The following is a 17096-nucleotide window of genomic DNA, read 5'->3' on the forward strand; positions in this document are numbered from 1 at the left end:
CAAATCATAGCATTTTTTAGTAAGAGCCACGAGGTGCGGAAGCATCCAAAGTAACTGCGGTTTGACCATCGTGGCGCGCACTGCGTGACCCTCGGCGGAACAAGTTGCACTCCGGCTTGCTTTACAGAATTGCCCTCAGTCTTGGAAGTAATGAACAAGTTTGAAACACTCTATGGAGCAATAAGATAACCATCCATGTATAAAACTTTAATCTTTTTCTTTACAAAAAACCTTCATCACTTCTTGATATCAAGTATCAAAAATCAAGCCCAGATAGTTGAAAACATGAAGCTTTATTCAAGCTCATACATCCAGCTCAGTTGGCTACTTCTCCATTGGACCACATGCACTAACAGCCAACCCAGAGCCATGCAATATGTACCAGAGGGTAGAATGAAATCTGTACAAGAAGGGGCACCTATTAATCTCTCCAACCCCTTCATATCTTCCGCACCAGACTCAGAAAAGACATTTCAACATCAAATTTCAACATCCACAACAGATTTGAGTTCTAACAATGTCTTGAGAACTTCAAGACAACCTAAATATCTCAATTTAGAAAAACCATACCAAAGATACAGTTTTACCAAAGAAAGAGGTCATGAAAATCAAAGTTCCTACTCAAAAATCAGAAATCAAGAGAATGTCAGTAAAGTCCACCCACATCAGTCAAAAGGGCACAAAGTAGATGAATGCATGGAAGCTTCACATAGAGCACATCCATTGGTAAAATCCAAAGAAAATGAGTCTTGCTACCAACATCTTAATTATGACACAATACCTCATCAAGGTCATTACACTTACTACAAACCAATTCTCAATCTGCCACTACCAGATTTTGTGCTCCCCAACATGGTACCAGTTTTCTACAACCCTCAAGATGCTGATGATTGGGCTAAGGCAGGAGCAACATTGACAAAATTGGATCCAAACCTACCACAAGACTCTGAATATCAGCCATCTTCTTACACTTACAGTCATCCAAATGTTCCCATTTCAGGGTCAAAAGTGTTTAGGATTTCTAGTCAAAATGATCATGAAAACACAGCACTACCTTTCAAGTCAAATTATGCAGACAGACAAAACAATTTGTATGGTGGAACCCTTGAGCATTTTAATCCAAGGTATGTTAAGTCTATCAACACATAGACTTGAAAAATTTGGAACAAGGTATTAATATGATTTCTGTTCAAAGGTCATGGCAAATCTGGGTGGATGTACAGAAGTTTTGGGTTCAGAAGTGGAGTCTTGGGCCCCAGGCCCAGGGTAAGACTCATGATTCCATCTCCAAGCAGAATGGAAATATCAGTTCCAAGGAGAATACAATCTTTCCTGAATTTTCAAATATGTGAGTGATTCCTTTGAATTTTGGATCAGTTATCAAGCTAAGATACAAGAACAAAACAGGCACCTGCACACAAAGGCTCTCCAAAATCCAGAGAGTAATTTACAAGAGAAAAGAAACCCTTATCAGACAACACATATACAGGGAGCCAAGGATACAAGCACTCAGATTCTTGATTTAACAAAGTTTGTGATTCATATCTAATCATTTTTGGTGTTGGAGTTCAAAGTGATCATTATGTTTATATACTGGAGATTATGTTTTGATTTCAGGGAGACAGATTTTCCTGATATATCTGTCCTGGGAAACCATCACAACATGGAATCCCCAGCTCCTAAATATTCTTCTGAAAATGACCTACTGTGAGCAATTTTACATACCTACTCATTTCCTCAAATATTCACAATTCTGACTAGTAATTGAAAAGAACAGGGCCCAAAGTCACAAGACTCTGGGTTATAAGAGTCAAATCAAGACTGAAGAAGATAAAAAGGAAGGGGAGGACTTCAGAACCAATTCCTTGGAGAAACATACAAACAATGATGATGTTAAGAGACCATGGGCATCAGTTGCCAAAGCTTCACCCAGAAGGTAAGAATGGCACATGCTGACTACTTAATTCATATTCCTCCCTTTTCTTGTCTGAAATGATGTGTGATAATCACAATAGACTTTCATTCAACCATGATTCAAACTCAATTAGTACGACATCCCCTGACTACAAAGGCAAGGATCTCACAACACTAGAGAACCCATCCAAGAAAGTAGCAAACAAAGGACCTCCCAGTAAGGATGCATTTGCATTGAAGAAAAGTGGAGTTGTGGAAAATCATTTCACATCTGAGATGACTTCATCTCAAAGTAGAACAAACAAGATGAGGCTGCCTGACCAAACAGACCAAACAAAGGAAGGATATCTCAAGTCTTTAGTCAAAAATGACAGGAATGACCATAAACAATCAAAAATTCAGGAATTCAACTCTCCAGACATCAGTTCCAAGGATACAATTGAGCTAAGTCTGTCTTCAGGACTTGAATCTGATGGGTGGTTGACCTATCATACCAGAAATTCAAGAGTAAAGGACACTAAAATTTCAAGAGAAACACCTCAAAAAGGGTTGAAAACTGAAGAAAAGCAATTGCATGGTCTTGAATACCTTGAACAAAAACCTTCAAATTTGCTGTCCAAGTCATCTTCATCCACCTCTAAAAAAGAAACAAATCCCTGGGGTATCAAAGTTGTTGAGAGAAAATCATTTGCAGACATTGATTCAAATGAAAACAAACACAACATTGAACCAGTCATTGGCCTCCTTGAAGAAAAAAATAATGCTTCACAAAACGGAAAGACACATGGCCAACAATCAAATGGAAGAAACGCCCAATCTTCTTCAAGTATATTAAAGAACAAAGAGTCTCTGCTGGGAATGACCCATGAAGATGTTAACAATTCACATTTGAAGGAAAAGCAGAAAAATGAACAACTTAGGTCAACTCTTCAAAATGCAAAATATGAGCTGGGAGATAAATTGGAAGCTGAAGAGACAAATACACAAAAACAAATTGAAAATAATCTGATACCTGATATTGGTGTGGGTGATTTTTCCACAGAAAGCCCTCACAGATCACATAGCACAAACAACCCAGATCAGAATAGCCCCATAGAAGGTGGCACTGAGGAATCTTCTTCAGAGGAAGAATTTGAGGAAACAATTAAATCAAAGGCAAAAACAAAAGGCAAGAAAAAGTCAAAGAAACAAAAGAAAAAATCAATCAAAAAGAAAGAGAAGGTCACCAAGGTCTTAGATTTTGATAAAGAATCACCTGAAGAACTTTCACCAACAATCCAGTCACTGTCAGATCTCTTCAAGACAGTGATGAAAGTTCTACAATATGATAAACCAAAGAAGCTCTTGCCTATCAAAATGACTGATCAAGAATTTGAACAGATCTATTGAGGATACAAACATGTTTTGGAACAAGTTGGACCATCTGAAACTATTTTGGGTTTGGTTTTTGATAAGTTTAAAAAGAATTTCAAGATTCAATGGGAAGCTCGGAGGAGAATTGCTGCATTTTTTGCACAGTTTTTACAAAGAGGAATGCAATTTCAATGGTCTGAAATGAAAGGCAGTGTTTCTGACCCTCTGAAAACTATTTTGAGACTTCTCAAAATAGATGAGAGCTTCCCTCTCTTTTTTTATAAACCTAGGCCTTCACAAGTCACTGGACTCATAGACCGCATCACAAAGCTGAATGATGAAGACCACTCAATTCTTTTGGGTTTGCTTGGCAAGGAGCTAAACATCCGCCTGCATCAAATGAGCATCATGTCACGAATTGACTACAAATCCATTTTTCTCTCACAAGCCCAGATGAAAGAGTTCATGGAACAAGGTGGATCTCTGAACATTCTTTTGGAAATTCAGCACAATCTGGGATTGGGAGTAGGTCCAAAAGTATGGACTGAAATGACAGATGAAGAAATCGAGACAAGGGCTAGAAACACTATATTTGCAATTCATGGTATGGGAACAACTCAATTAAAACCTCAAGGTCTTTGGAAGGTTCAACAACAGTGGTTTGGATCATATACCATGGAGTTTGCTTTAAACCACCGTGAATTTTCTGATCTATATAACAAACGCTTTGCCAGGCTTGTTGAGCTTTCAGCAAAAAAAATGCTGACACCCCTGAATGAGTGGATTGATGTAAAGGATATATCTGATCTGAGAGGCTGTATACCTCAGACCCTATCAATGGGGCATGTTATGGTGGGATTGGGATCTGGTATTTCTTTTGCTGACCTCTGGAAAGGGACATTCTACATTGAGAAAGAGCTTTCTCGACTGCAAGAAGACCCAATACCCAAGGCTGAGATATTACCTTGGCCTTTGAACCTTCCATCTGATTTGGACTCACAGTTTGAGAGGTTCTATAATCATTTCAAGGTCTTTGCCAAAACGCTCACCAAGGACTAGATTGCCTGATAATCAAATCACAGTATGTGGTTTTGTGGCAACAAAAAAATCAGCCGTCTGTGATCTTTTCAAAGTCGTCTCTTGAGGGTATTGACTACAGGTTGTTGTTCGAGTTTCTTCACAGGTCCTTACCAGGAACTTTTGATATTGTCAAACTTTTGGATTTTTTTATCTCGGTCTCAATCTAAAATGACTCAATTGTACCCATATTAGGCAGTCATAGTTTGTTCAGAAAGGGAGAATAGAATTCAACTCTAGTCTTTTGGCAATCACTTATTTTGTTGTTGTCTTACCATAAATCCATTCATGCATATTTATCGACTTTAAGATATAATCATTTTGCTTTCCTCCTAAGGGAGCAAGCCTGGCATCTCCACAAAAGTGAGGGGGAAAGTGTTAAAGAAGATTTGGGGCACACAATCAAAGAAGACCTGAATGGCACGTAAGAACAATTACGTTTTCAAACCGCTCCCCCTTACAAATAATACAAACAAGATTTTCTACAATTCATTTGTCCATCACTTCTCATCCCGACCAACTCAAGGGACTTTTCTAACAAGTTCCATCGTGTGATTATGGAAAGATAGACTAGGTGAATGCTGTTGTTGTAGCAAATGTTGATCTAGCCTAATCCAATGAGAGTCAGTTCCAGAGGCCCATAACGCTGTCCTTTCCTCCGCTTATCAAGACACACACAAAATCAGTCAGTACAACCAAGATTCACACAATCCCAGAGCATTCACTGCCATTCCACTTACGTTTTGAATCATTCGGATTGCCATAGATGACCAAATTCCCATCCCCTCCTTGAAAACAGCAGCGAGTTTGACAACCAACTCGATCCATACTTTTGACTTGACGATCAAATTTTGCGAAAAATTCAGATGCCCAGATCACTGAACCATGCGGTTCTTTGGGAACCCGGCCTTGGTGAAGGACTAGATTTGATGTGTCAGGATCCAAGTAAAGGTAGGTAGGTTGTGATGGTCTTGGCGGAATGATCGGAGGTTGTGAGTCTCCAACTTGCGGTCTTGGCGGGATCGGTGGTGGCCCAAATCCTGAAGGTTGATGAGGCGGTATGCATACATATTGACCAGCCTGATATCAAATGTAAAAATGGGGACACCTGTCAAAAAATAGATCCCAACTGCAGAGGTTAATGAGAAATCAAGAGAAGACTCCTTACAACCAACTCAAAACTACCTTTCTGAAAAACGTATTCGGAAGCCCAAGCCACGCAATTATCGCCAGTCCATAAGACTAAAAATGGAGACTGATCAGCAATAGTCAAACTAGCTTTTCCCATCTCCACTTTCCCATCCAAGTAATCAGTAGGATCCCATATCAAACGACCTGAGCCATTTTCCCTTATAGTTAATTTACCATCAGCACTCAGTGTGAGATTGGCACCACCAACTGCGCCACTACGGCCCGAATTCCAGAGAATAGATCGGGTAGCGTTACACATGACGACTAAGAGTCCATCATCTTGGAGCTTCAAGGTGATCTTATCGAAAACTATCTGAGAATGCTTAGGAGAATTCGAGTGGAGATGAAGTTGTTCAGGGTCATAACGCAATTTGCGGATCGGTCCATCCTCGATACCGATCAACCAAGATGCTCTTCCTCTCTTGAAATCAGGTTGCAAGTCACAATCGAATACTAGATCTGGGTTTGAATTGGCGAGAAATGCCATTGGGGGAGCATTCAAAGGTTCAGGCATGCATGTCATGTCCCCTCTGAATTCAGTTCCTGCTGCGATGCGGTTACCTTGAACACTAAAGAGTTTAGCGCCTGAAATTCCGATTGCATAACCTGTTTTGGTTAAAATTAACCAGATCATGATTAGTGATAGAAATCCCAACGGCGTAGTGGCTGCGAATGGGTTTACCGAAACAACCAGGTCCAAAGATGTTATCATGCACCTGGCCTCCAAAGTTACGTTGTTCGGAACCAGGAGCCCAAGCCAATGGACCGATCCTGTGGAAAAGACCATTGAGAGGTAAGCTGAAGGATTTATATGGCGAGAACAGAGAAAGTCACTAAACCCAATCCCGAGTTTGATATGGGCACCTTCAGATTTGATAATATTACCAAACACTCTTGTGTCAGTATAATCCATCTCGTATGGCCCCGCGTCTACCCTTTTGGATGCGTCGGGATGTGAGCTCGTAGGTTTACCCATGTGAGATCTAGATTACCACCGGAAAAGCCTGCTCACATATTGATCGCGCCCTGGCTCAACGAGTATCAAAATCAATCTTTGATAAACCGAGAAGAGTGACGTTTGTACTTACCAAAAGGTTCTGAGTGCGGGCAATGATAGTGTTGCCTGTACATATAGTACCAGGAGCGCAAAAGAGAACGATTCCACCATCTGTGGCATCGACGATCTCATTATTGGCCTTTGTAACAAAATAACATCAGCAATTGTTGAGCGAACGAAACAAAAAGAGAGAGGCTGACTATAAGTCCATTGCGACATGCTATACTCATCCCATCGGCCCATGGACCTGGAAAAGTGAATGCGCAGCGCGTCAATTGAAGAGATTTCTAGAAGTTGAAATGTTATGGGCCATAGTGTACATGTCGATTATCAGACATACCATTTGGGGCTGGTAAGCCTGCAGGGCCGATCTTGTTACCGATGACACGACCGCCCGAGCACTCATCAAAGAGCTGTCAAGCAAATTATGAGAAGGCTGAGACGGGAAAATGGAAAGAGCTTGATAGGAAATCTTACTAACATGTAGACATGACCACCCTCGAGGATGTCTGAGTGTACAATACTGTATCACCGGATCTTTCGCTAGCCGACCACCACAGGCAATAAGAGCTGAGCCATTTTCGACCCAACCCTTATCGGGTCTTCTACCATCAACTGTGAGATGAGAGATCTTCACGTGATGCGTATTATAAAACGAGATAGCCGTTGGATCTTGGATCGGATGGAGTTGTGCTTGGAGTGATGGATCGGTTGGATAGCCAAAGGTACTGAGCTCTGATTGATTTGCAGTTATCTTGATCGGGATCTCCAGCTCCCAGATACTTGATTGTGCCAGCTGAATAATGGTCCCAGGGCCGCCTGATTCAAACAATTGAGTCAGATAAGCTGCAGGTCGAGTAAGGAATTCCGCTGGTAAGTCATGAGGATGAAGGCCTTTTGGATGATGGAATTTCAAGTGAGGAATATACATCCTGAGAGGTGACCTGGTGATGATGGTGATGATGGTGATGATGAAGTTGGATGAAGATTAAATTAAAAGCCAGGTGCTAAAAGCGGTCAACAGGATGATCGGTGAAATGTCAAGAGTTTGATTACCATCATTAGTGATATCTCACCTTCATCTCATCACATAAATCAAATCTCATCCTCCACGTATATTAGTTCTTCTTTTAAGCTGAACAATGCCCTCTCCATTGCCAAATGCGCTGGCGTGGTCGCATAAGCCGCCCTTTATGACGATTTTCTAGGAATATCTTTGGAGGCATCAATGGATCTCTCGAGATCGACCCCGTTGAACATTCACTACATACCTTCTGCGTGGAGATGTATGTATGGATGCCAAATGCCCCATCAGCCAAGAACACATCAGCTGATGATGTTCTGAATGTTCCCGGATTCCGATGAACAGCACAGTATAGGGAACTGGTGCAGCTTTGCATCCATCATACATAGGATTTGAGCCTCAAGAATCGCTGGAACGTTTGCTTCAGCGGACTACTAACTTTGAAACATGAGGCTTTTGTTCACCGAGCCTCAAGAGCCTGTCGGGTTATGTGATCGAACTTTGATGTCTCAATGATCACCTGATCATGCTTAAACAAGCATCTGGTTTCACAGATCAGATCGCCTGCAATATACATCTGAAGGATGAATAGGGTGAAAAGGAGGAACTATTGACTTTCCGTAGGTGTCTGAGTTTGACGTGTCCTAAAAATCTGACTCCTCGAAAAGAACCACCTTCCAAATTTCTCTTTTTGCTGTCGAAACTTTATATCCTCCAGGATGAAGCCATTCATCAACTTCATTTTTCTAAATTCTTTATTATTACCAAGTTTGAATCATCTGTGCTTCAGCAGCCCACCCAGTACTATCGGATATGTGGCACGAGAGGCAAGACATATGGAAGAAGGTGGAGATTATTTCAAGACATCTGAATTTTTTCCAACATCAAGCAAAACAGACGGGGAAGCCATATATACACAGCAATCAACAAGACCCTCTGGTCTTGATCAGGGACCCCACTCTTTGAGATCTTCAACATCTGATGATATCAGGAAGAGATACCATGAAAGTGCATACAGGGAAGTAAAGGGACAAAAGACATCAAGCATATATCCAGAAACTAACTATGAAAGCGGAAGTCATAGAATCCCATCAAAGGCTTTGCATAATGATAATCATCCGGCATATCATGTCTTTGGGAATCTTCAAAACAGGAATCAACCTGAATACCAAATCCATACTACTCCTACAAATCTTGTCAACCCTCAAGACTCACTTGCTAATGGAGTTCCAGTGGTGTGTCTTCCAACACCAGACTTTGTATTACCTGGAATTGTCCCATGTTTTCTCAAACCTGAAGATGCTGCACAATGGGCTGCTTCAGGAGCAGAGCTGTATCATCCTGATTCAGTACTCACCTCAGCAAAAACTCCACCTACATTCTTTGGGTCTGGTACACAAGACTTGGTCCCTCAAGATGGGCAGAGAGCTTACACTCAAGGTAACCTCAACCAATTTGAGAAAACACATTCAAACACTCAGGCCACCCCTCAAGAAAAAACACATAATGAAAAAGGTGTATTTACTGGGCCTCCTCAGACTTTTAGTACAGGGTAACTGAATCTTCCTTTAGGTCAGAAGATGCTGAGTCATTCACTGACAATGTTTATTCTCAAAGACCGGGAAAAAGAAAAATGAAAACTCCTCTGCTAGCAAGCCATGAGCCAATCAATTGTTTCACAAATTCAATGCAACATTCTACTCATTTGACACATCAACAGGGAAAGCCAACAGGAAGTGGCCCTAGAGTCTTGAACCTGTATGTCATATCTCTTATACTCCTAAACAGTCCAAGTACTGAAACAAAGACTACAAAGTGAGGTGGACAAACATATTTTACCCAAAGTGGAAATGCAACTCCAGGAGGAAACAAAGGTACCCCCAAAAGGCAAAGTGGTACAACAATGTGAGGAGCCACTTGCACAAAGAATCTATGAGGCACCAAAAGCAAGGTTGGTTGGATAATTATTTCTATGTGGTTGGAAAACCTGAACATTCAGAGTGGTTTTTAATGCTTCATGTATGATCCAGGGGAAATAGTGACTTTATTGAGACTGTGATAGCCAGTAGCCAGATTAGGAAAGACATCAAAACCAAAAAACCAGTTCCACAAGATTCTGTAAAGTATATCCTATACCCTCATGAGATGCATCCATTCAAACAAAGATGTCAGCTAATCAACCCTTGCTGTTAAAAAATCCAACTTGTCTGTTTTTCCTGCAGATTTAATCAGAAACAAGAGCCACAGTCACATAACACCAAAGACATGGGTATTGGAAAGGCAGAGGATGGAAGTGGAAGATTTATCACAGAAAATTATGAAAGCAAAACCAACAAAGAATGGTCTGTGCCTGCGGAGGTTTCAGCAAGGTAACACCTCTTTGCTCTTTTGTCTCAAGAATATTTTGCATTCTTTCTGATGTTGTGGGCAAATAATTTACAAAGGCTTTCAGTGATGAATTCTGAAATGTCAAAGGCCTCCAAATTTAAGATGGAGGAAAAAACCAAACAAGATTCAGTTGAAAAGGAACCCACCAAGTCCAAAGCAAAGTGGCCTGCCTCCCAAAATATAGCCAGCTGTCATGAACAAGAGATACCACCAAAGCAGGAGGATGGAGACATCACGGGAGAACTTTCTGATAAGTTTCAAATTGGTGAAAGCAACTGGGCAGATAAAACGTACCCATATATTGCAGAAACTGAAGACAGGAAGCGCAAAACTGTGGATATGTCCTCAAGTTCACACCAATCACCACTGAAGTCTAAAAGTGTGATGGATTCAGATGATAAAACTCCAGAAATCTCTGGCCATAAGGGGTGGATTCCATGCAATGGAAGCGGACTGTGTGTGAAAAGACCATGGGATAATATGAAAAACAAGGGGACAAGGTTGACTACTCAATATAAGGAGTCAAATGTAGTGAAAGGAGTAGGAAGTCCACAACATGTTGCCAATAGGCCTGTTAATTCACTATTACCTCATCACAATCATCCAGATGACTACAGAATTCCACATATTGTCAGGGAAGAGGGTTCTGCAAAAAAACTTCCACAAGAATCCAAGGGTGGAAACACATTGGATACAGATCTGACAACATCCAATGCAATCATAGATGTCAACAACAGCAAGGTAGATCAAAACTCAAAGTTGATTTCTACACTTAATTCAAAACCCATACCGCAAAAGAATCACCAGCTAGATAGCAGACCTGAAGTAGACAGGGCTCAAGATATGGTGGGCAGTGACCTTCAAAGGCCACAGATCAAGGGATCAATGAAAACTGAAGCAAAGACAGGATTATTGAATATTGATGATGATGATGTCTTAATTATACCACCTACAGCCAATGAACAGGTTGGATTCTCAGATGGAAATAAAGACAAAGACCAGAAATTTGTGGAGAGTAGGGCTGTGGGAGAATATTGTAGCTTGCACTCTATGGACAAAGAGAGGGGCTCTCCTGTGAGTAAAGAAAATTCAAAAAACAAGAAGATCAAAAATAAAAACAAGAAAAATGGGAAACCAAACAAGCCAAAGGAATCCAAGGAAGCTGAAAAACCACTACCACAATCAATTTCACAAATAATGAAGACAAATGTTGGGAAAGCAATATTAGAAACTCTTCAATTTCAAAATAAGAAGAGGCTTTTGCCAATCAATTTGGACAAACAAAGGGCCTTGATACTTGCAGATGATTGGGTTGATTATAAAACAGAGGGTGAAAATGATCAAGAGAAGAGATTGGCTTGGGTAAAGACCTTTGATGAATTCTCACACATTTTTGGAGACAATTTTGAAGCTCAAAGGAGAGTCACTGCATTGCTGGCACAGTTCTCACAAAAGGCAAGCCAACTTTATTTTGAAAACATGAAAGACTTAATATCTGAACCCCTAGTGAAAGTATTGAAGATATTGAAGGTAGAGGAAGAATTCCCACTCTTCCTGGACTTTGATTCTGCAAAATTTTCAAATTTCCAGAAACTGAAATCTGAGCTAAGTGAAGTAGATAGTATGAAACTTCTATATATGTGTGGTGAAGAGGAGCTGAATACTCGTATTCACCAAATGAGTATCATGTCACGCATTGATCATAGTTCAATCCTTTTCAAGTCACATGAGATGAAAGATTTCATCAAACAAGGAGGATCTTTACAAATTGTTCTAGAGATCCAGCACAATTTGGGATTTGGAATTGAAGAAAACATATGGAAGGAAATGGAAGAATACAAGATCAAGGAAAGAGCTCTAAACATCATATATGCAATGCTTGGGACATTTTTATTACAAGAAAATCCAGAACCTCTATGGTCTGGGTCACAACAGTGGTTTGAGACATATACAAGGGATTTCTTTTTCCAACAGCCACAGTTATCACATATTTTTGAGAAAAGGTTTGGAATTCTTGTTGAGTATTCTGAGAAGCTACCACCAACAAAGTTGAGTGATTGGATGAACAAGAAGGAAGCTTCAGAGGTGGGTACAATATCTCAATGTCAACTCCAATGGGGAAAAGTAATGGTGGGAGTGCACTGTGGGATTCCACTGATGTACCTTTGGGAGGGGTTGGTGTTGCTATATGATGATGTGGATCTCAAATACAGGCCAGGAATCAAAGATAAACAACCTTTATATTGGCCATTGAACCTACCAGATAATATGGATCACCATTTTGAAAGGTTTAAGAGGTTCTTTGAGTTTTTTGGAAAACGTCTCTTACTCACTAATAAATTTTGAATACCTCAATGAATTAAATTGAGAACTCCATTCATCTTTTTTGAAAGACACCTCTTGATAATGTGCTGTGCTTGATATGGAATCTAGGATATTCTCTTATCACTACACCAGATTATCAATATACTGGTGGGTTTAAAAAACAACAAACATAGAGAAGTTTTAGTGTTACATAGGAGGTCAGAAAGGAATGAATAAATAATGTTAGAATCCATATGTGCCCTGGGATCACTTTGTATATTTTTGTATAATTTTACTCTTGGTTTTGAAGATGGCAAAAAAATGATAACACAGGATATTATGTCAGAAATTCAAGATATGCCCAAAACCAGCAAGATTTGGGTAAAAAACTTGGATACCCACACATGTGAGAATTTTTGTTCAATCAATTCAAAACTTGCAATTTATGAAAGCCAAATACTGTGTCTAGAATGTTTGTTAAGGTGCTAAAGTCATTGGATTGATGATTCCTAAGCACCTGTAGCATGCAGACCCCTTGGTGAGATACCAAAGCAGATGGTATGCCACAGTAACAGAATAGATAGACATACCAGACCTACTAGTATCAGGCCTACCATTTTTGCCCCGTCTGACCTGTAAATTTCAAAGTCATTGCCAGACTTGTCTGCACCAGCTCACAGACTGGTCTGTGTACTTTGTGTCTCTGCAGATGAGGTCAGACCAGTCTACACTCCAATTGTTCAAACTCAGTGCAGACCAGTCTTAGCATATACACACCAGCCAGACTGATCTGCAGCCCAGTACGGACACCTACATACACCATTCAACCTGAGTCCAGACCAGTCTGGACATAACTTTGATTCTTCCAACTTCTCAACTTTTACCCACTACTCAATGGTAGTCACATAGATTTGCTGAGTAGCATACATATTGATAGATCAAGAATTTCAACAACTGCCAATGCTCAGTTGCACAACCTACATCCAATCCATCATGTGGTCATCAGGTTGTCTGTTTTCTTTGTTCAACACTTGTTTTATCTCAACAAAAGCTCATGTTTGGTACTCTCAAGTTTGTTTATCACATCAAGACTAGCTCAAAACAAACTGAATGCAAATCCACAATTCAGAATGTATACATCTACAACTACAAATCAACCTATCTTCCCCTACATCAAGTCCTGCTCAATCAATTCCAGGTCATCCAGTGGTTGTGCCAGGTGGGTAGGGCATTTCACTATCTTCTCCCATGTATGTGCAGAACAATTGATCAAAGCATTGCACTTTGAGACCAACATCATAATCAATTCAAGGCTGTCACTTGAACACTTTGCAGTTTTTTGACCAAGTGATGGCTGCAGACAGTCCCATGTCATCCATGTATGGTGAGAACCTAATATCAGCTGACTATGCAGTGACTTTAGAACCTTCTTAATCAGTTCCCACAACTAATTTGACACCATCCCATCAAATAGAAGCAACTCCACTGGACAATGCCCATTTGGAAATCCATTGACCCAAGCTATAGATAGACAAAATGATGTGAGAAGGGAAAGAAGAAGCAGATAATATTCATTTGCATATAACTTACAAATCTCACTTAGTTTCAACAAGGCTGAGTATTTTTCTACCATCAGGATAGCTGACTGTACAATGTTTTGAACCTCATAGGCAATGTGTGCAACCTCTTCCTTGCTGCTCCTTGCAGTATGGAAAGTGTGGATTCTGGTCTGTGTTTGTAAGTCAGCTGCCCAAGGCTCTTATGTATCAAAGAAACTAGATCATTAATAAGCCAGTCGATTATTAATATCTCAATGTCCCCGTTAATCCTTCGAACGGTCCCACACCAGGGGTTTTGTGAATGATAAGAGCAGCCGCCTTGAATTTGTTGATGTCAGACCTTTTGGGAGGGGGTTTAGGCGCGGTTGCTGCGTCCTGCTTGGAATATGGGATATTCCAGGCGTGAGGTCTAGCCGGTAAAATGTGATTGACAACTGGTAACGTTTGTTTTTTGAGCTTCGGATTTCTTGCCGGAGTTCCTTGATTGTTTTGATGAACATAGTCGCCATGCTGATGAGACTCTGTAGGAGGGCATCGTTCGGTTGAGCGTTTCTTTCCGCGAGCGAAGTTACTTCGTTCATCAGCTGGTCAATATCGGTCGACGGTCCAGAGTGGGTTTTTTGAGGGGGGAGAGTTTGGAATCTCTTCATCGCGCCGCGCGATCAGGACGTCGCTTATGGGGCATATTAGGGAAAAGAAGGAGAAAAACCAAGATTTTTTAAGAGTTTCCGATTTGTTGAAGGCCTTCATCTAAGCACAAACTTAATCAAATCGCATCCTCCACGAATATTGGTTCTGGTTTTATCTTAACCATTGCCCTCTCTGCGCGGCCGCGTCCGAGAGGGCTTTGTTGCTAAGTTCTCGATGCACTGACCCATCTGGCAAGCGGCCATTACGTTGCCAAACGCGCTGGCGTGGTCGTTTATGATGATTTTCTAGGAATATATTTGGAGGCATCAATGGATCGCTCGAGATCGACCCCGTTGAACATTCACTACATACCTTCTGCATGGAGATGTATGTATGGATGCCAAATGCCCCATCGGCCAAGAACACATCAGCTGATGATGTTCTGAATGTTCCTGGATTCCGACGAACACCACTAGGGAACTGGTGCAGCTTTGTATTCCTCATACACAGGATTGAGCTTCAAGAATCGCTTGAAAGTTTGCTTCAGCGGACTACCAACTTTGAAACATGAAGCTTTTGGGAACTTGTCATACGCCTCACCAAGCCTCAAGAGCCTGTCGGGAGGGTTATGTATGTAATCGAACTTTGATGTCTCAATGACCACCTGATCATGCTTAAACAAGCATCAGGTTTCACAGACCGAATCGCCTGCAATAAACTTACATTTGAAGGAAGAATCAGGGTGAAAACGAGGAACTACATACTGACTTTCCGCAGGTATCTGACGTGTCCTAAAAATCCGAGTCCTCGAAAAGAACCACCTTCCAAATTTCTCTTGTTGCTGTCGAAACTTTATATCCTCAAGGATGAAGCCATTCATCAACTTCATTTTTCTAAATTCTTTATTATTACCAAGTTTGAATGATCTGTGCTTCAGCAGCCCACCCAGTACTGTCGGATATGCGGCACGAGAGGCAAGACATATAGAAGAAGGTGGAGATTATTTCAAGACATCTGAATTTTTTCCAACATCAAGCAAAACAGACGGGGAAGCCATATATACACAGCAATCAACAAGACCCTCTGGTCTTGATCAGGGACCCCACTCTTTGAGATCTTCAACATCTGATGATATCAGGAAGAGATACCATGAAAGTGCATACAGGGAAGTAAAGGGACAAAAGACATCAAGCATATATCCAGAAACTAACTATGAAAGCGGAAGTCATAGAATCCCATCAAAGGCTTTGCATAATGATAATCATCCGGCATATCATGTCTTTGGGAATCTTCAAAACAGGAACCAACCTGAATACCATCCAGTAAATGAATACCAATACCATACTCCTCCTCCTGATTTAATCAACCCTCATGTGAGGGTTGGGTACTCAGTTGAGGACTCAAGGCTCACTAGATGGCTAAGGAAGGTTTGCAATTTTAATAATTATCTTTTAGATTTCAATTATAAAGTAATTACAATTGGAAATTTAAGAAAGAAAAGAAAGGGGGGAGAGAAGACTGGTCTGTTTGGATAAATCCAGACAGACTACAGTTAAATGACTCCTGAAAAGGAGATTTTAAATATAATTATAATTAATTATTTTGTTATTGGGGACTTTATCTTCCTTCAAACCTCTATTGACAGTATGAAGAGTGAGGTCTAGATCACTACACTGGTTGTTCTTATGGTCACCATAACTTGCGTATCTCTTTGTTTTATTATGTGTGAGAAAATCTTTTCTCCTTCAGTTTCAAACCTGATAGGGGTTTTCTTGGGTATTTCCCTGTTGGGGAATTTGCTCTTGTCAGAAGCGTGAAACTTCTTTATTAATGAGATTGGAAATACAGGATGTTTTCTCCCAAATTCCTCTGTCAATGCTACTTCTACTGCATTGCTTCCATGGAATTTTAATATCACAAAAGGTCCAACAAATTGATCTTGAAGTTTCTTGGGTCCTTGAAGATTATTAAAGTTTGTAGTGGAGAGTAGAACTTGTTCTCCTACTACAAACTTAGGTTCTTTATGAGTCTTGTTCCATCTCTCTTGGTTATAAGTTACGGACTCTTCAATACATTGGGCTGCTCGAGCTCTTGCTTTACCAAGCATATCAAAGAAACTCAAAGAAGTTGGATGAAATTCAACATTTTTATTCTTAATCTGGTCTTTTGGTAATCTAGGACAATAACCTCTTTCTACTTCAAAAGGTTTCTTCCCTGTTGTGCTATGTATGCTGCTATTATATGCTAATTCTAGGGCTGGTAGTAATGTATGCCAGTCATGTGTATGTCCATCTTTATCTGTGTAGCAGAGTCCTTCAGTACAATATCTCCTGATGATTTCAGTTAAGGTACTAATATTCCTTTCACTGAGGCCATCAGTCTGTGGGTGGTATGCAGTGGAAAGAGCTAATGTTGTTCCAATAAGTGTATGCAGACTTTTCCAAAATTCAGAAGTAAACTTTGGATCTCTGTCACTGATGATGATTCGTGGCAGTCCTACATCACTTATTATCCTTTCCCAGAATAGTAATGCAATGTCCATTGCTGTTGCTTCTTTGTAGCATGGTAAGAACCTTTGTCTTTTTGAAAATCTGTCTAC

At 40.5% G+C, this 17096-nt stretch overlaps 4 protein-coding genes across 4 annotated transcripts; 3 read left to right on the forward strand and 1 right to left on the reverse strand.

The window, feature by feature from the left end:
* Positions 1 to 285: 285 nt before the first annotated feature.
* MELLADRAFT_66053 (uncharacterized protein) lies at positions 286 to 3303 on the forward strand (the record flags this gene model as incomplete). The annotated part of the gene is made up of 6 exons (XM_007413818.1): positions 286 to 1124; positions 1196 to 1348; positions 1378 to 1530; positions 1618 to 1707; positions 1778 to 1936; positions 2016 to 3303. 6 exons carry the CDS (start codon positions 286 to 288, stop codon positions 3301 to 3303), a joined length of 2682 nt encoding a protein of 893 aa, XP_007413880.1.
* A 165-nt stretch (positions 3304 to 3468) lies between these two features.
* MELLADRAFT_66054 (uncharacterized protein) lies at positions 3469 to 4326 on the forward strand (the record flags this gene model as incomplete). Its single annotated transcript, XM_007413819.1, has 1 exon — positions 3469 to 4326. One exon carries the CDS (start codon positions 3469 to 3471, stop codon positions 4324 to 4326), a length of 858 nt encoding a protein of 285 aa, XP_007413881.1.
* A 539-nt stretch (positions 4327 to 4865) lies between these two features.
* Positions 4866 to 7523, reverse strand: MELLADRAFT_90664 (uncharacterized protein; the record flags this gene model as incomplete). Its single annotated transcript, XM_007413909.1, has 10 exons — positions 4866 to 5005; positions 5085 to 5424; positions 5513 to 6141; positions 6218 to 6306; positions 6375 to 6470; positions 6548 to 6561; positions 6624 to 6731; positions 6793 to 6839; positions 6933 to 7005; positions 7074 to 7523. 10 exons carry the CDS (start codon positions 7521 to 7523, stop codon positions 4866 to 4868), a joined length of 1986 nt encoding a protein of 661 aa, XP_007413971.1.
* A 929-nt stretch (positions 7524 to 8452) lies between these two features.
* On the forward strand, positions 8453 to 12350 carry MELLADRAFT_109813 (uncharacterized protein; the record flags this gene model as incomplete). The annotated part of the gene is made up of 5 exons (XM_007413820.1): positions 8453 to 9168; positions 9189 to 9374; positions 9424 to 9567; positions 9839 to 9958; positions 10061 to 12350. The coding sequence occupies 5 exons, from the start codon at positions 8453 to 8455 to the stop codon at positions 12348 to 12350; spliced, it is 3456 nt and encodes a 1151-aa protein (XP_007413882.1).
* Between the last annotated feature and the right edge of the window lie 4746 nt (positions 12351 to 17096).

This window comes from Melampsora larici-populina, assembly GCF_000204055.1.
Source record: "Melampsora larici-populina 98AG31 unplaced genomic scaffold MELLAscaffold_39, whole genome shotgun sequence".
In the NCBI taxonomy this organism is placed as follows: domain Eukaryota; kingdom Fungi; phylum Basidiomycota; class Pucciniomycetes; order Pucciniales; family Melampsoraceae; genus Melampsora; species Melampsora laricis-populina.